The sequence below is a fragment of the Mus pahari genome, chromosome 6 (genome assembly GCF_900095145.1).
Source record: "Mus pahari chromosome 6, PAHARI_EIJ_v1.1, whole genome shotgun sequence".
In the NCBI taxonomy this organism is placed as follows: Eukaryota; Metazoa; Chordata; class Mammalia; order Rodentia; family Muridae; genus Mus; species Mus pahari.
The window spans coordinates 75,889,147-75,907,425 of record NC_034595.1 but is presented as its reverse complement, the minus strand read 5'-3'; the positions used below and the strand labels follow the sequence as shown (position 1 = coordinate 75,907,425).

General features: G+C 46.8%; 1 protein-coding gene across 2 annotated transcripts in view; it reads right to left on the bottom strand.

Moving 5' to 3' along the window:
• The window catches only part of Mtf1 (metal regulatory transcription factor 1), a 45,113-nt gene that overhangs the window by 16,976 nt on the left and 9,858 nt on the right, over positions 1-18,279 (bottom strand). For both annotated transcript variants that reach the window (XM_029539591.1, XM_021200322.2), the window contains exons 3-6: positions 10,535-10,773; positions 9,623-9,754; positions 6,325-6,398; positions 5,527-5,663 (exon numbers count right to left, since the gene is read on the bottom strand). In XM_029539591.1, coding sequence (XP_029395451.1) covers positions 5,527-5,663; positions 6,325-6,398; positions 9,623-9,754; positions 10,535-10,773 — 582 coding nt within the window. The remainder of the gene's footprint in view (positions 1-5,526; positions 5,664-6,324; positions 6,399-9,622; positions 9,755-10,534; positions 10,774-18,279) is intronic.

Here is an 18,279-nt window from a genome sequence, read left to right as displayed (position 1 = left end):
GTGCTGGGATTAAAGGCGTGCGCCACCACGCCCGGCTTATTTATACTCTTATTTGAAATACAGGAAAAGCGAGGCTCTCACAGGGAGTGCTATGCCATATCTATAGCTAACCAAGAGAGGGCAAGTGCCGGGCTCTGACTGAGACGTCCATTCTTCTTCCATTAACGTCTCCAGAGAGGATCCTCAGAGTGCTGCTGAGTGAGGGTTAGCGATTCCAATGCTGCTGCTCAGGCCATGCTGAGCTCTAGATTCCTAAATATGAGTCATATTCTGACCTCCATCTATAGGACCCTTCTTCTATCCAAATAGATCAGATATTCCCACCCATGCATACACTCAACACATGCAGACGAGGCTCACCTAACCACATTCTGCTTTCCACTTTCAACAACCAAGACTTGAACCTCCACCTCTAGAGAAAGCCAGCAGCCTGTGCTACTCCATGAGTGCCGCAGGAGGAACAGGTCTGGGCAGGTCAGACTGCAGAAGATCTGTGTTATCTGTGCTACCTCAATGGGAGGCTGGTCATGCAAGGCTGGGGACAGGGACAGCCCCAGGCTGGCACTGTCACCGTTGAACCACGGCTCTGCAGATGGCCTCTCAAGCCCCAGTCCAGGAGTCACCCCTCTGCTGAACAGCAAATGGAGACAGAGATGCACCCCCAAGACTAACACTGGTGGACTTGAGGCTCAGTGTGATGGCTATTCTTGGTTGTCAACTTGACTATATCTAGAATTAACTAAAACCCCTAAAAAAGCTGGACATGCCTGGAGGGACTTTTTGCTTAACTGGATCATTTGAAGTGGGAAGTGATCCATTTATAATCAGAATTTTTGAGGTGGGAAGAAAACACCTAGATCTTTTTTTTTTTAATTTTATTTATATGAGTACACTGTAGCTGCCTTCAGACATACCAAACGAAGGCACTGGATTCCATTACAAATGGTTGTGAGCCACCATGTAGTTACTGGGAATGGAACTCAGGACCTCTGGAAAAGCAATCAGTGCTCTTGACCTCTGAGCCAGCTCTCCAGCTCCCAATCTAGCTCTTTTGAGGTGGAAACACTCACCTCTAATCTAGTCACACCTTCTGCTGGAAGTCTCTATAAGAACATGGAAGATAGAAATTCTTCCTTCCTCCTGCCCTTGCTACCACGTCCATTCCATCAATGGCATTAGAGCTGACTTCTTCAGGATTCTGGTCTCTACTGAAGGCCAGCGGAGACATCCAGCCTTGTACACTGAACGAGTACTGGATTCTTGGACCTTCCAAGGTGCATGCATGTGTGTGCGTGTGTGTGCGTGTGTGTGTGTGTGTGTGTGTGCGTGTGTGTATGTGTGCGTGTATGTGTATGTGCGTGTGTATGTGTGTGTGTGTGTATGTGTGCGCGTGTGTGTGCGAGTGTGTGTGTGCATGTGTGTGTGTGTGTGCTCATTGTATGAGTTCTGTTACTCACTCTAGGGAACTCTGGCTACTACACTCAGTGTTCTTTGCAGTTCAAGTCTGCGTGCACTGCTACAAAATGAGAAACTGAGTCTGACCTGACGAGCAGTTTTGCCTGGTTTTATCAGATGAAGAAACGGAGGAGGCCGGAAGTCATGTGCCTAAGGACATGTGTTTAGTGACAGAAGAACGGTTTGAACTGAGGCTGCTGAACACCAGAGGCCTCCCGCTTCCCAGCTGACACTATCTTTTCTCTAACAATGCAGACCTTAGGAGGCTGGCTCTGGAGTCACACTGCCCAAGTCATACTAGTGACAAGCTATGCAGACCTCGGAAAGCTACTTAATTTCTCCTTGCTCCAAGATATGTATGTGTATGTATGTACGCATGTATACATAAAAATCAATATATGTTATGCCGGGCATGGTGGTGCACGTCTTTAATCCCAGCACTTGGGAGGCAGAGACAGGCAGATTTCTGAGTTAGAGGCCAGCCTGGTCTACAGAGTGAGTTCCAGGACAGCCAGGGCTATACAGAGAAACCCTGTCTCGAAAAACCAAAACCAAACCAAAACAAAACAAAAAACCCCAAAAAAACAATGTATGTTATATATCAATATATATATTAAAATTATGTGTAGTTTTATTTATCAAACACTTTTTAAAAATCTGGAGTAAATATCAGATTTTTTTTGGATTTTTGGTTTTTCAAGACAGGGTTTCTCTGTTTAGCCCTGGCTGTCCTGGAACTCACTCTGTAGACCAGGCTGGCCTCGAACTCAGAGACCTGCCTGCCTCTGCCTCTCAAATGCTGGGATTAAGGGCATGTGCCACCACTGCCCAGCTTAAATATCAGATTTTTTTGTTTTTGTTTTTTTGTTTTTCGAGACAGGGTTTCCCTGTATATCCCTGGCTGTCCTGGAACTCACTTTGTAGACCAGGCTGACCTCTAACTCAGAAATCTGCCTGCCTCTGCCTCCTGAGTGCTGGGATCAAAGGCGTGCGCCACCACACCCTAAATATCAGATTTTAAAAATATTGTCTGGCCTCAGTGGGAGAGAAAGCACCTAGCCTCACAGAGACTTGAAGTGCCAAGGTTGAGGGGGATACCCAGGAGAGCCCCCAGCAGCTCAGAAAAGGAGAAGGAGCGGGGGGGGGGGGTTGTGGGAGGGGCTGACTGGGAGGGGGGCAGTGTGGAGGATGTGAAGTGAATAAGTAAAAAAAATTAAAATTAAAATTAAAAACAAGAAAGAAAAGAAAGCTGAGTTCTCAATAGCAAGGAGCACCACGGTTCTCAATAAGTGGCATATGAATGGTGACAAAAGTGACCTCACGGAGCTGTGAGAGAGGCAGCACCTAGCTCAGCCTAGGGCACGTCCTCAAACCCAACAAATACTAGTTACCACTAACAACTCGGGGCCTTCTATTTATTTCGGTGCGTGGAGGGGATGCCACAGCACACACCTGGAGGTCAGAGAGCACCTGACAGGAGTGGGCTCTCTCCACTCACCATGTTCCGGGAATCAAACCCAGGCCACCAGGCTTGGGGCAAGCACCTTTACCCACCGAGTCTTCTAACCAGCACAGAGAGTCCTTTTAAAAGGGTCCTTCACTGTTTAAAAATTAGAAATCACAGACTTCTGAGCAGGCTGTCTCTCCAAAAATATAAACCTTATATTATACTTTGTGAGTCACTGAATAAGTTAACCTGGAGCTGGGGAATCCCAGGCTGGAGGACTAAAGGCCTTGTGAAAAGCCACTGCAGGGGCTGGTGAGATGGCTCAGTGGGTAAGAGCACTCGACTGCTCTTCCGAAGGTCCGGAGTTCAAATCCCAGCAACCACATGGTGGCTCATAACCATCCGTAACAAGATCTGACGCCCTCTTCTGGAGTGTCTGAAGACAGCTACAGTGTACTTACATATAATAATAAATAAATAAATCTAAAAAAAAAAAAAAAAAGAAAGAAAAAAGAAAAGCCACTGCAGCCTCAGGCCAGAGCAGAGGAAACAGGGAGGAGACATCTGAGGAGGGAGGAGAAAAGATGCTAAACCCCACTTAGCCTAGCCAGGCATTGTGGTGTATGTCTTTAATCCCAGCATGCACTTGGCCTACTCAAGGCCAGCTTGGTCTACATGAGTTTCAGGACAGTGAGGGCTACACAGAGACACCTTGTCTTAAAAACCAAAACTAAACCAAAACAACAACAAAACAAAACAAAATCCATTTAGCAACTTATTGTAAAAATTCAGGCAAAAAAACCAAAAAACAAAAAACAAAAAACAAAAAACAAAAACCAAAAAAACCCAGGAGAGGACAAAAATAAATTGAATCAGTTCCAGAAACTTTCTCAAGGTAGAACGGGCGGATTCCTCTACCAGCTTCCATTTCTTTATCCCACAAATACTAAGATAATGGTATTACTCACATTCCAGGACTAACAGACACAGGCTAGTGAATACTACCAAGCTAGAAACAGCAAGAGGGCCGGCAAGATGGATCAGCGGTCAAAGCGCCTGCTGCCAAGGCTGACGACTCTAACCCTAACCCTGATCCTTGTGACCCACATGGTGGAAGGAGAGATCCAAAGTCCGTGATTGTGCACTTGAGTGCACTCAACAAACAAATGTAAAAAAGCAACAGTTCATGTCCCAAGGTGGTCTTAGAATGGAACTGGAGGAGAGCAAGATGGACAGAGACTGATGGGGGCTCAGAATTTAAGAGAGATGGCTCAGTGGTTACGAGCACTTGCTGCTCTTACAGAGGACCCAGATTCAGTTGCCAGCACTCACACAGTGGCTCTCAACAGTTATAACTCTAGTTCCAGGGAATCTAATGCCCTCTTCTGGCTTTCAAGAGCACCAGGCACACAAGTAGTATATATACATACTTGCATGTAAGTAAACACACATTCACATAAAGTAAAAAATATCTAAACAACAACAACAACAAAGAACAAACCAAACTGCCCAAAACTTCCAGAGGCCTTCTGTGTGGCTTAGTGTCTTAAGGCAGATGCTCTGCAGACAATTCAGGGGCAAGGGAACCTTCCAGACAAAGCCCGGCGCTCTGATGCTGACGGATGTATGAGGCAACATTAGTTTCCATCCCAAAGGTAGTGCAGGCTTATCACCCGCCACAGTCAAAGATGGGAGAATGACAGACACTACCATATGAGCTCCAGAAGCTGGACACGGGGGTGCACCTTTAATCCCAGCGCCCAGGAGTAGACAGAGGCAGATCTCTTGTCTCTGCAGAGACAGTTGCAGGACAGCCAGGGCTATACAGAGAAACTCGGTCTCAACAAAACAAAACAAAACAAAACACAAAAACCCCAGGAGTTCTGGGCCAGGCATGGGGCCTCATGCCCACAACCCCAGCATGCAAAAGACTACGGCAAGAGAGCTATGGTGGCTCTGGTGGCTCGGTTGATGAGTTTTTGTCTCAAAAGAAAACTCAGACCCACGGGCGGGCTGCTAGCTCAGTCAGTCCACTTCAAGCCCCAAATCTACATTTAAAAAGAAAAGGCTGGGGTGTGGTGAGCACTGGTGACCTGTACACTGGGGAGACAGACATGAGGACCCCTGAGGCTCTCTGGGTAGTCAGCCTAGCCTTAGTGAGTTCTACGCCATAAAAGAGACTGCCATAAAAGAGACTGTCGCAAAAGAGTAAAAAGGGAGGGACAGACAGCGGCTGGGGAGCGATACTTAAGGACACCCTCTGATTTCCAGCAGGTGTACACTAGTGTGCTCTCTAATATGTACCCTTACTCACAGATGCACGCACGCGCGCGCGCGCACACACACACACACACACACACACACACACACACACACACACGTAGAAGAGGCTCTGCCCGGGCCCTGCAAAGCCAGGCAACAGCCAGTTCTCCCCCACCTGCTGGATGGGAATACAGCAGGGCTGAGCAGAGGAACAGGGAGACTGGAGGCATTTTTGGCTTCCAGCCTGCCAAGGCAGAGACACAGAGAAGCTGACCCTGTTTCTCTGTCCCCTAGTTAAGCAAGGACACAGCAGCTGCACACATCGCTAGGTCCGCCCAGATGAGAACAGGCGAAGAACACACCTCTGATCCATTGTGCTGTGGAAGTGCACTGTAGGCGGTGCCTTTGTTGTCATGACCTTTCATGTGACTTTTGAGACTATACTGAGTGCTAAATGTCTTCTCACAGCCGTTACTGGGGCAGAAGAAGGGTCTTTCACCTGCAGGAAGGAAGAAGTGGTGTTAGTCTCACCACCAGGAAAGCTCTCCCCTTCTAGCGGTGGCCAGGTCTGAGCAAGGGAAGGGGCTAACTTTCTCAGACTTCAAACCCAGAGCCAAGAAAAGCCACCACCACCAGCAGCAGCAGCCTGTGCCTGGAGGGAAGGCGGCTGGCTTCCTTGTGGCTGTTTCTAAAGGGTATGTCTGGTTTTATGGTTTAAGGCTGAATTCTTGACTCAGTCAATCATGGAAAACAGGATTGTAGGCGAAGGCCATACTGCCAGCGCTCGCTCGATCGCTCTCCTAGTTGTATAGGTCTCAAAAGGAACCTGAAACCTGCCCAAGGTTTAAAGAGAAAATGGAAATCGGGTCGGGCAGGGGACCCTAGCATCTTTAATGCTAGCACTGGGAAGGCAGAGACAGGTGGATCTCTCCAGTTCTAAGCTAACCTGGTCTACCGAAGTAGTTTCAGGTTAGCCAGGGCTATAAAGAGAAACCCTACCTTGAAAAAAAAATCAAAGAAACAAACAAAAAATACAAGGAAGGAAGGAAGGAAGGAAGGAAGGAAGGAAGGAAGGAAGGAAGGAAGGAAGGAAGGAAGGAAGGAGGGAGGGAGGGAAGAAAGGAAGATGAATTGAAACATGGAAATCATCCTAAACTTACCAGTGTGCGTCCGGACGTGAGTTTTAAGGTGGTGGCTTGCTGCAAATGCTTTCCCACAGCCGTCGTGATCACATCTAAATGAGTTGTTTGAGCAAAGACAAACCAGAGTCAGCTAGAGAACGCCATCCTAAACATCTTGTGCATGCAAGCTCGAGCAAAGGTTTGGAACACTAAGGTCAGATTAGTCATAGTGGTTTTAGAGATGGGAATGAGAAGACTTAGAAAATAAAAATAAAAACAACCCAAAAAACAAAACATGGGAGGTGGCAAGACAGCTAGGGCAGGTGCTTGCCACCAAGCCTGATGTCCTAGGCTTGATCTCTGGAAACCACGACAGGAAAGAAGCAGCTCTAGCATGTTGTCATCTGACTGCTACAGGTGTACTGCGACACACATTCACACACTCCATAAATAAATGTAACAAACAAGGACAGGAAAGATGGCGTATGTGACTGAACCAGCACATGGAGCTCAGGGTCCAGGACAGGTCTGTAGGTAAGGCAAGTGTTGAGAGCATCCCAATAACAAAAATCTGACCAATCACTGAGCAAAACTGTGCTGACAGTGACAGCCTGCGTGGAAAACCTACGACCACTGAATTCCGATGTCCATCAAGGCTGGGTAAAGAGTTGGACTTGTAGGCCCGTGGCCATAGCCCTAGCACCCAAGAGGGGGCTAAGCCAGGAAGAGGCTCACAACTTCACAGTTAGCCTGGCCTGGGCTACAAAATGAATCTTGCCTCAAAACAGAAAATAAAAGCGAGCTGGGAAGACGGCAGAAGAACATAAACCCAGTGAGAGCTCAGGTGCGGCTATGGTCCGGAATCAGCCATAATCCACAGCATGCAGTAGCTCCCTCCCCATATCAGGAAAGGCTCACACATCTCAGGCTGCCTTTCAACTCGCTCTGTAACTAGGATTACAGGCACGCACCACTATGCTTGGGTTACGGAGTGCTAAAGCTTAAGATCAGGGCACTGTGAACGCTTGGTGAGCTACATTCCTAGCCCCTGAACACTTTCTTAATAATCAAAGCCAGAACCAATCCCTACCTCCTCAGGATTGATGGGATGCATTCACCACATGCTTCCTTTGAGCATCTCTCACTTCCAATTTTATTTCATCTCTGTGTACATTTCAGGAGGGGTTGTGTGTGTGCACACATGTGTACGTGTGTGTGTGTGTGTTTACTTGTTTGCTTGAAACAGGGTCTCACTATGTAGCCCTGGCTGGTTTGGGACTCACAAATCTGCCTGCTTCTGTGTTCTTAGTGCTAAGATTAAAGGTGTAGTACAACCATGCCAGATGTGTGATGGTTTTTCTTAATCTGCTCTTCTCAAGGGCAGGGTTTGTGCAGGTTTTTTTTTTTGTTTTGTTTTGTTTTGTTTTGTTTTTTATTTTTCTTTTCTTTTTCTGTTTGTGCAGTTTTTAACATTGCTTTAGTTCGTACACAGCAAGAACGTAAATATATGACCAATAGATTATCTTATATATCTTAATACCTTATTTCTTTAAAGTTTCTTTAAAGCCTTTTGATTTTAATCACATATAAGCATCACTGTATCTATCTAGGTCCCCTCTAATATTCAAGAGAAAACTATTTTAATCATCACAAAATTAAATGCAAGTGTATATAGAAATGAGTCCCCTAGCAACCTGATGGGCGGGAGGTGGGGGTGCTTAAGCATCTGTAACTAACAGGTCTCTAACCTCTCGTTCTTAAAGGGGCCGAGACTCAGGAACTTATCTCTAATTTAAAGCCCCAGTTTCGTTTAATTAGCGTCTTAGAGCTGGCTGCTCCCCAAGACTTTTCAACTCCTCTAAGTGTGCGAAGGACGGTGAATGGCCTCAAAACGAACGGGTGGTGCGCTTGCTGCCCTAACTTTAAACAGTACCCCATGAGAATTCAGGGACATGTTTTTGTTGTTGTTTTGTTTGTTGTTTTTTTTTTTCGAGACAGGGTTTCTCTGTATAGCCCTGGTGTCCTGGAACTCACTCTGTAGACCAGGCTGGCCTTGAACTCAGATATCTGCCTCTGCCTCCCAAGTGCTGGGATTAGTCGTGTGCCACCACGCCTGGCCTTAGGGACATTCTTTTTTTTTTTTTTTTTTGGTTTTTCGAGACAGGGTTTCTCTGTGTAGCCCTGGCTGTCTTGGAACTCACTCTGTAGACCAGGCTGGCCTCAAACTCAGAAATTCATCTGCCTCTCCCTCCCAATTGCTGGGATTAAAGGAATGCACCACCACGCCCGGCTAGGGACATTCTTTATGGGCTATCTTAAGCAATCCTTACAACCCAGTTATGGGGAGCCTTACAGACTTACTACCCCATAAAAATGTCATATAATCATCCGAGGCTGCTTCTGAAGACTTGTGCCTGTAACTAGCCACCTCGTGCTTCCTGCTGTCGAGAACTAGCCATAATCCTCGGTGCTTAGCTTTATAGAAAGCAGACTTATAGATCTACTTAACAGAAGTACGTTTGTGTGCGTGGAGGTTGGGGTTGGGGAGAGGAACATCTACTACCCTTGTAGAGGACCCGAGTTTAGTTCAGCTCCAGAAGATCTGATGCTTGCTTCTGGCCTTGGGAGTATCAGTACCCAGAAGACATGTACTCACACAGATATATAGTTATAAAAAGAAAATGTAAAAAATATGGATTTTGACATAGCTATACAAAAAACATGTGGTCATGTATGTGCACAAATGTGAGATATTAACAGCAGCAGCGATAAGGAAGAGCGGCCTGTGCAGACCCCTGAGCCAAGCCTCCCACCCTCACCTTCCTTCCCGAGCACGCTCAGAAACAATTGAACCCCGTCTTTAGTAGGTCTCCCCTTCTCGATGCTCAAGGCGCTCTGGCTGACAGCCTCAGACACTGTCTATAACTCTGTGGTTCTTTCCCATTTAACTAAGGATGTTTTGTTTTGTTTTGTTTTGTTTAGAAGGAAGGGATGTTGACATAGAATCTTTCTTACTCTGTAGCCCAGGCTACATCCCCAGCTCTAGACTCAGGATCTCAGTACTTCCCTAGTACAGAGAAAAGTATCTTCCATAAGTGAGCTTCAACAAACACCTTTCTAAGAATACAGAACAAAATGAGGCAGAATGGCCACCACCGAGTCTGCCTGCACTCCTCCGACCCACAGCAGTTGGTCAGAGCTCCCCTGTGGCAAGCTGACATCACCAGAGAAGGAAACAGGTAAAGTAGTTTTCTTCCTACAGTGAAAACTTCCTAGAGCCTAGTAAGATCCCCAGCTGAGACCTGTCCAGTGACAGACAGAAGGTGGCGAGACCTACCGAAATGGCTTTTCTCCTGTATGGGTTCGAATGTGCTTCCGCAGATCACTGAGTGTGGTGAAGTATTTGCTGCAGCCTTGAGATTCACAGTTAAACGTTTTCCCTGTGTGAAGCCTCTGATGTGCTTTCAACCTGCAAAATGTCCCAGAGAAATGCTCCTTACAGAGTGTACCGCAGAGCCTCCCAGTGTCAGCCCATCACGCCATAGGATCAAGCGCACCAGAACGCTGCACCAGAGCACATTAGCATCTGAAACTCTCCCAAAGAGAAAGGAAAATGACCAGTGGCCAGAGACTGACTCTGGGTTCAAGTCCTGGCCCTGAACTGTGAGCCAGGTCCGTACAGAACCTATCTACTTCTGTTTACTTAGCAGCTGTTCTGGGGATCAACGCTCAGAATTATGCCTTTACACAGTGCACACATAAATGTTTCCATTATTATTTGTCTCGCCAAGTATTAACCAGGCCCAACCCTGCTTGGCTTCTAGCATCAAACAGGAGCAGGCACTTTCAGAATGGTATGGTCTGAGCTACTGTTATTTTGCTATTTTGTGCCTAATATTAAAGATCTGTGTAGTCTCCTGACACAAACATGGAAAAAGACACAGACATCAAGGGGGCACCTTCCCACCTCTCAGGATAGAAGGCTATGGCAGAGGTTTGTGCCAGCCTAGACTACTCTATGCCAACTACTAAAATCCCAAGGGCACAATGTCACTCCTCGAGATGCAAATCTACACACAGATGTTCCGACATTTCCATCCAACCCACGGTACATCTATCTTTAAGTAGTAAGTTCAGACTGCATTTTAAGCAGGTGAGCACAGCTGTGCTCTTCAAACTCCCAAAAGCTGTCATGCAAGGAGAGCGTCCTGCGGCCCCTGACCCGCGCGGTGTGTACGGGGAGGCTGACCTGTACAGTGTGTTGAATGCCTTCTCACACCCCTGCACGTCACACTCGAATGGCTTCTCTTTTGTGTGCACTCGCACGTGGATCCTGAGGCTGTAGGAGGTGAGGAAGGCCTTGCCACAGCCCTCCTGATTGCAGACGAAGGTGTACTCTCCTCGGTGAGTCTTCTGGTGGGTGCGCAGGTTACCTGCTGTGCTGTAGGTGCGAGGGCAGCCCTCAAAGGTGCACTGGTACCGCTTTACCTGACAGGACAGGGGACACCTCATCAGTAAGGCAAAACAACTGCCCGGGTCTCATCTCTCCGTCCTGGGACAGGGTCTCAGGAAGCACAAGCTGACAGCAACCTTGGAGCCCAGAACCTTCTGATCCTCCTGTCTCCACCTTCTGAGTGCTCACAGGCATGGGTCGCTACACCTAGGTTTTTATGCAGTGCTGAGGAGTGAACTCTGGCAAGCACTTGGCTAACTGACCTGCAACCCAAGCCCTAAGTCTGTATAGAAGCTGGGGGGACGGCACCGCAGCATCGACTGCTTTGCCGAGGACCGAGTTCTATTCTCTGAATCCACATCAGGCAGCTCACAACTGTCCATAACTCCAGCTCCAGGGCAATCTGCCATCTATGGACTCTGCGGGCACCTGCACCTGCCTGCATATATTCACACACAGTCATAAACAAATACTTAACTAAAAATGATAAAAAACGAATTTTAAAAAATAAAAGTTACTGTAAAAATTAGGAATAATTATCCAGATCATGGTGGTGCACACCTTTAATCCCAGTGCTCAGAAGGCAGAGCAGGTGGATATCTGTGAATTCCAGGCCAGCCTGGTCTACAGAGGGAGTTCTAGGACAGCCAGGGCTATACAAAAAAAAAAAAAAAAATCTGTCTTGGCCCCACACACACACACACACACACACACACACACACACACACCACACACACACACACACACACACACACACACACACACACACACACCAGACAGACATGATGGAAACCCTGTGTTTACTCTTGGAACAGAAATGACAAAATAAAGTCTGGCTGGAGGGACAAGGCCTCAGGGTCGAGATGGCCACTGTCTCAGAAAGGGTACTTCATCAAAGAATGGGTGATGGCAAGGGTGAACAGCTTCCTTTCAAGTGTCAAAGAGAGCATATTTTGTTTTTTATGGTCTCTGTCACTATGCAAGCCTTGCCCTCCATGTAAAGCAGTCACAAGCAAATTACCAAACACTGCCATGTCCCCAAAACATAAATGTCCATACGTGGACACAAGTTTGAATTTCATGTAATTTTCATGTTATGAAATATTATTTTGATTTTTCAAAAGGCAATAAAAATGCAAGAGCTGGGCCGAGGTCGAGCTTCCCGGCATTCAGGAAGCCCTGGGTTCCATCCCCAATAAGACATACAAACTGGGTGTGTCAGCAATCCTGGCACTTCAGATCAAAAGTTCAAGGTTGGCCAGGTGTGGTTACACACACCCTAAACCCAGCACTTGGGAGGCAGAGAGGCAGAGAGGCAGAGAGGCGCAGAGGCAGAGAGGCAGAGAGGCAGAGAGGCAGATAGATGGGTTTCTCTAAGCTTGATGTCAGTCTGGTTACCAGAAAGAGTTCCAGGTCAGTCAGGGCTATATAGTGAGATCCTGCCTCAAAAATAAAATAATAAATCAAGGTCATTCCGTCATCATAACTACAGAAAATTTGAAACCAGTCTGGGTTACCTGAGAGCTTTTCTTTAAAAATGAAAACGCTGAGGTCAGAGTTGTAGCTCAGGGTTTGTTTAGCATGCTTGAGGTTGTGGGTTCAATCCTTACAGAAAACAACCAGTAAGAACCACTCGGGGACTGAACAGATCTCCACGTTGGGGCACACACTGCTCTTGCAGGGGAACTGTGGTCAGGCCCTGGCACTCCTGAACTCTGAAGCCTCTGCCTTTAGTGGATGCTCACACACACATACGTACAAAATTCAAAGTTAGCCATGCGTGGTGGTGCACACATTTGATCCTAGCATTTGGGAGGCAAAGGCAGGTGGACCTCCGAGTTAGAGGTCAACCTGGTCTACAGAGTGAGTTCTAGGACAGCCAGGGCTACCCAGAGAAACCCTGTCTTGAATCACTCCCTCACCAGGAACCAACCAAACACAAACAAAAATCTCAACAACCCCTCCCCTCAAACAGCATTCTTAGCTCTGGGGCAACCTTCACAGCGTCGCGACCCTAAGATACAATCGTTCATGCTGTGGTGACCCCCTGACTACAACATAATTTTCATTGCTTCTTCCTGTGATTTTGATTCTTTATTAATCATAATGTTTCTGATGGCTTTAGGGGACCCCTGTGAAAGAGCTGGCTGACCCCCAAAGAGGTTAGAACCACTGGCTGAGGCTGAGAACCACTCACTGTCCCAGTGCTACAGGAAAACAAACTGGGTTTAAACAAGATTGAGCCTGTCAGCTAGCCGGCTAGCTAGGGGTGGGAGAGGCCTTGTCTCCTCCTCCTTCCCCACCCCTTCTCCTCCTCTCCTCCAACCCCTAACAGGACCTTACACAAGTGCTTGTTCACAGAGTCACCAGGAGCCTCTCACTGCCACACAGGTCATGCTGTGTTCCCTGAACTCAATCACTCAAGCGTGTGTCTTGGTGCCTAGTTTTGAAGTCATTGCCGGAACAATTCTAAAACAATGCTGCACATGGCCTCTCCCAGATAGTCCCAGTGTCTAGGCACGATAGTCAGGGTATCCCCAGGCCTTCCGACGCTCTGTTTGTTCCGTGACCCGGGACCCAGGAGAGCAGAACGTCCAGCCTAGAGCTACTCACTGCAGCACACTGGTCCTCAGTGAGTCTCAGTTCCCACCTCCTTGCCTGTGGTCTCTCTCCTGTCACTGGAAAGTTCTAGATCCTTCTTTGGCTTCCAAGACTCTTGCTTTAATTCAAGTCTCACTGTCTCCCAGGTCCTCTACAACCTCTCCATGTCCACACAACCGTGCCCTCCTCTAAAAGCCGGTACCATATACCTTTCCCGCACACCTGACACTTACATCGGTAATCACCCTCTCGTGACTGGGTACTAACTTTACCAACGGGAACTTCAACCATCACTAAAGGGTAAAAGCGGGGACCATCTCCACCATGAAGCTCCTCACAGTGGTGAGAGGAAAGCAGAGACTCAGTCTTCAGTCACCACAGCAGCTGACAGGATTGGAAGAGACTGGTCCTTAGCCCCAGGTCCCAGTGTGACAGGCCCTCACAGCTCCCTGGGCCACCAGCCCTCCGAATCTGGGGATCTGCATTCATGGACTTAGCCAATTATGGACTGAAAATAGTTACAGTTAAAAAGAAGTGCCTGTGCCAGGTGGTGGTGGTGGTGTACGTCTTTAATCCCAGCACTAGAGAAGCAGAGGCAGGTGGATTTCTGAGTTCGAGGCCAGCCTGGTCTACAAAGTGAGTTCCAGGACAGCCAGGGCTATGCAGAGAAACCCTGTCTCAAAAAAACAAAAAGAAAAAAAAGTGCCTGTGCAGAGTATGTACAGAACCACCTATTATTATTCCCCCAACAACGTCTAACGCGTCTATACTGTATTGAACATGTCGTGAGTAGGCTAAGCTAACGTAAGTACACAGAAGGAGGCCAGCAGTGAGATGGGTCAGCGACAGATACTGTCAAGCTCAATCCTTGGGACACCATGGAAAAGTGGAAGAAACAAATCCACAAAATTGACCTCTGGCCTCCACATGTGCCTCCACACAAATAAATGTTGTAACTATTTAAAGTATATAAGAGAATGTACACAGGCTACATGCAAACCCTGCAACCCCTTTACATAAGAAGACCGCGTATCCACTATGCTTGAGAAGAAGTAGTGTTTCCAGAAATAGTTCCCAGCAAAGAGACACCACCTTTTCTTTAAAATACAAGATACAATTAAGATGAGATAATTTCCATTATACTTACAATTAAATGAGTGAATGGCTACTCCTCATCTAAAGGTAAACTGCATGACAGCAGGGACCCTAACCTCAGAGATTAGCTGTGTGAAGAAGTGGCACTCCATTTATGTTTGGAATGAATGAATGAAACAAACCCAGCAGGTCTTACTGCTAGCAAAGCAGTGGCAGACTCTTAAGTGGGGACCGGGGGACATTTCAGTGGGTGAGCTGCTGGCTTTGCTGTGCAATTGAGAAGACCAGAATTCAGATTCTGGAACCACATAAAAGCTTTATGGCCACTGGAGGGGGCCGGGCACCATAATCCCAGGACTCTGGAGGCAGACGCAGGATCACCAGAGGAAGACAGCTAGCTAGACAACTGGACTTGGTGTGCTCTGGCTTCAGTGAGAGATGCTGCCTCAGAGTGGTGAAGGAAGACACTGGACATTAACATGCACTTACACATGTGTGACTTATCATGTACACCATACTCCGCCATACAATACACATGCAAACAAACCCCAAGACTATCTATCGTGCAGGAAAGGAAGTTCTGAGTAGGATGTCAGCCGGGTCAAATGTAGCAGTGACCACCAATGGCTAAGCCCTCAGTCTCCCCACCAGACACCAACAGCTAAGCCTTCGGTCTCCCAGCCACAGCACCATGAGGGAATGGCGGCCGTGGCCAGAATGTGAGCGGTCAGCCAAGGATGTTTTCAGGAACACTTGGCAGATCAGAAAGGGAGAGAGGCCAAGGACAGAACGTGAGGAAAGCACCCAGACAGGAAAGGTACTGAAAGGTAGGCAAGGCAGAAGGCAGTTATGGCAGACGGGTGGCACTCATAAGAATGACCGAGGCAGAAGAACTGATACAAGTTCAAGTTCAAGGCCAGCATATCAAAAATAACAAAAAAAAAAAGAAAAAAGAAAAAAGAAAAAAAACATTAAAAAAGTGGGTACTAGATGCCTCTCAATAATAAACTGAATAAACGATCAATTTCTCCCTTCATCTGGCAATAGTAAATGGACATCACCATTGAGTAGCTTTCAGAATTATTTTAAAGCAGCTACACATTTCACACAAAGGGAAATCTAAACCTCCTCAAATGAGATCAGAATAGGAAAAAAATGCAGTGTCGTCATGGCTACAACGTATATCAAGTACCTTTAAATAAGACTAAAAGTCAACATTTATGGATTTGAGGAATTGTGTTCCAGATTTATACTATGTTTGGTGCCAGCAGCAGCAGCAGCAGCAAAGGCCCATGCTGACAAGGAGGAGAATTAGGACAGGCAAGAACACGGTCTAAGGAGCTGCACTCATATGGCTATTGAGCACTTGAGGGCAATATGCAAACACAGGACTTGAGGCTTGGGCTACAACAAACTTATCTATGGAGGAGATGTCCTGCTGAATCCAAAGACTTCAGGGAAGGGTCACATACCAGTAGTCTGCTTGTCAAAATGAATGACACTATCTGTCATGGGAACATAATGTCATTAGAGACTCCACTGGACATGAAGAAAACTTGCTTTTCAAAGAATGTTAAAATTCTAACTCTGACTTTAATTTTCCCATGTAGCTTCAGACAGCTGTGGGGGCCTCTGCTAAAGAGCACTGAGAGGCCTGGGTGAGCTCGCTAAGCATCGAGTGTAACCCTGCAAATGAAATGTCCAGGAGGCATGAGGGCTAAGATTTGCAGAGTGTTCTGAACGGTTCTGAAACAGAAACATTTATTGAAGATGATCACAGAGCTCAGGCGACAGGGGGCGAAGGAGGACAGGTGCAGATGAGCTCAAGCAGAAAAGAACTTCAGACAACAAAACTCTCCTCAAGTAAGAGCGGGAGGGGGGGGAAGCCTAGACTTCTGCTGGAAGAAAAAGGGAATCGGGGAGAACTCAACTGTACACGGGACAATAAAGAGAGAGAGTTCTACGCCCAGAGCAGACGAACACTCATAAATAAATGATTGGCTGGTGGTTACAGCTACAGAACCCACTTTCCTGACTGAGGGTGCTGGTGCAAGCCTTTGATCCCAGCACTCAGAAAGCAGAAACAGAAGCAGGAGGATTGCCCTAACTTTGAAGCTAGACTGATCTCAACAGCAAGTTTTAGGCTAGCAATGGCTGTACTATAGCAAGATCCTGTCTCCAAAAAGGAGAAACAAACAGACCAACAAAAAACCCCAGGGGGAGAACATCAAACTCTGTCCTTTCTTCTCCATTGCGAGTGACGTCCTGTCCCTTTTCCCCATAGCAAAACTGTTCTCCATAATAGCACTGATTTCTTCTATTCCAAATGGACAACCAAAACTCTCAAATCACAACTCTAAGCGCTCTGAACAACTCCCTTTCTCCAATGCCCACCAGAGCCGAATTCATCCGTCCTTCACTCTCCACGGCTGTGTTGAAACCTTACCCCTCCACCCGTGCAGAACTAAGGACACCCACTTGCCCTTTCATTTTTCAGCCCCGTTATCAGCAGACAGGCCTACATCTTGAGTCCCACCTTTGTAAACTTCTGTGTTATCATAAAAAGCAATGACTTCAGCATCAGATAGTCCTCGGTTCAAGTCTCAGCTTTACCACTTGAAAGGTGGATACTTCTACTTGGAGGTGTGTGCTCATGGGGTATGCGTGTATGAGGGTGTGTGCACTTGTGTGTTAGCGAGCACAAGACAGAAGCTGACATTGCTTGTCTTCTATCTTATTTATTTACAGGCAGAGTCTTACTATGTATCCCAGGCTAACCTCAAACTCAGAGATCTGCCTGCTTCTGCTTCTAAGTGCTGGGATTAAAGGCGTGCGCCTCCACCCCAGGCCTTCATGCTATTTTTTGAGACAGTGTCTCTCACTGAATCTTGATAGTCAGAGAACACTTAGGGATCCCCCTGTCTCTGCCTCCCAGCACTGGGAATAGTTGTTTCTATGCTTCAATTTTTTTTCCTCTATAAAAAAATTAACATTTAACAGTGTCTACTTTATGGTTGTTCAAAGGGTGAAATATAGAATTATTCTTAAGCCTTCACTTTTAGCTGTAGGATATTGGTGCCCCAAATGTCCACCATGGGAGTAACTTTTGGTGGCCTGGTACCAAGGAGATTAAAAAAGCCAAGAATGGGGACAAAAGATTACTTGTGGCAAAACACCCCCATTTCATAACACAGTTAAAAGCTTGGTCTGATGGCTCATCTGAAGATATGGAAAGGAAATTCCAGTACAATCAATACTCCCTATACTACAGCATGAGTTCCAAGCCGGCTGGAACAATCTAGGGAGAACATGCACATCTGTCTAAAAACTGTCTCAAAGGGGAACCAGAGAGATGGCTAAGCAGTTAGGAAGTCTGACTGCTCTTCCAGAGGAACCAGGCTCAATTCCTAGCACCCAGAGGCTTTCAATTGGCTGCAACTCTAGTTACAGGAGATCGGGTGTCTTCTGCCTCCACATATTCCAGGTATAGACATACATGCAGGCAAAATACTTACACATATAAATAAACTTAAATTTAAAAAAAAAAAAAAAAAAAAAAAGGCCAGGCATGGTAACACACGCCTTTAATCCCAGCAATCGGGAGGCAGAGGCAGGTGGATGTCTGAGTTCGAAGCCAGCCTGGTCTATAAAGTGAGTTCCAGGACAGCCAGGGCTATACAGAGAAACCCTGTCTCGAAAAACAACAACAACAAAATAACAACAAAAGATAGCTGGGAGTATAGCTTAGTGGTTGAGCCCTGGCCTAGCATCGTCTGACCCTAGGCTCAGTTCCCAGCTCCCCCTAAACAACCACCAAAAACCATACCAACAGCCCATCAGTTATA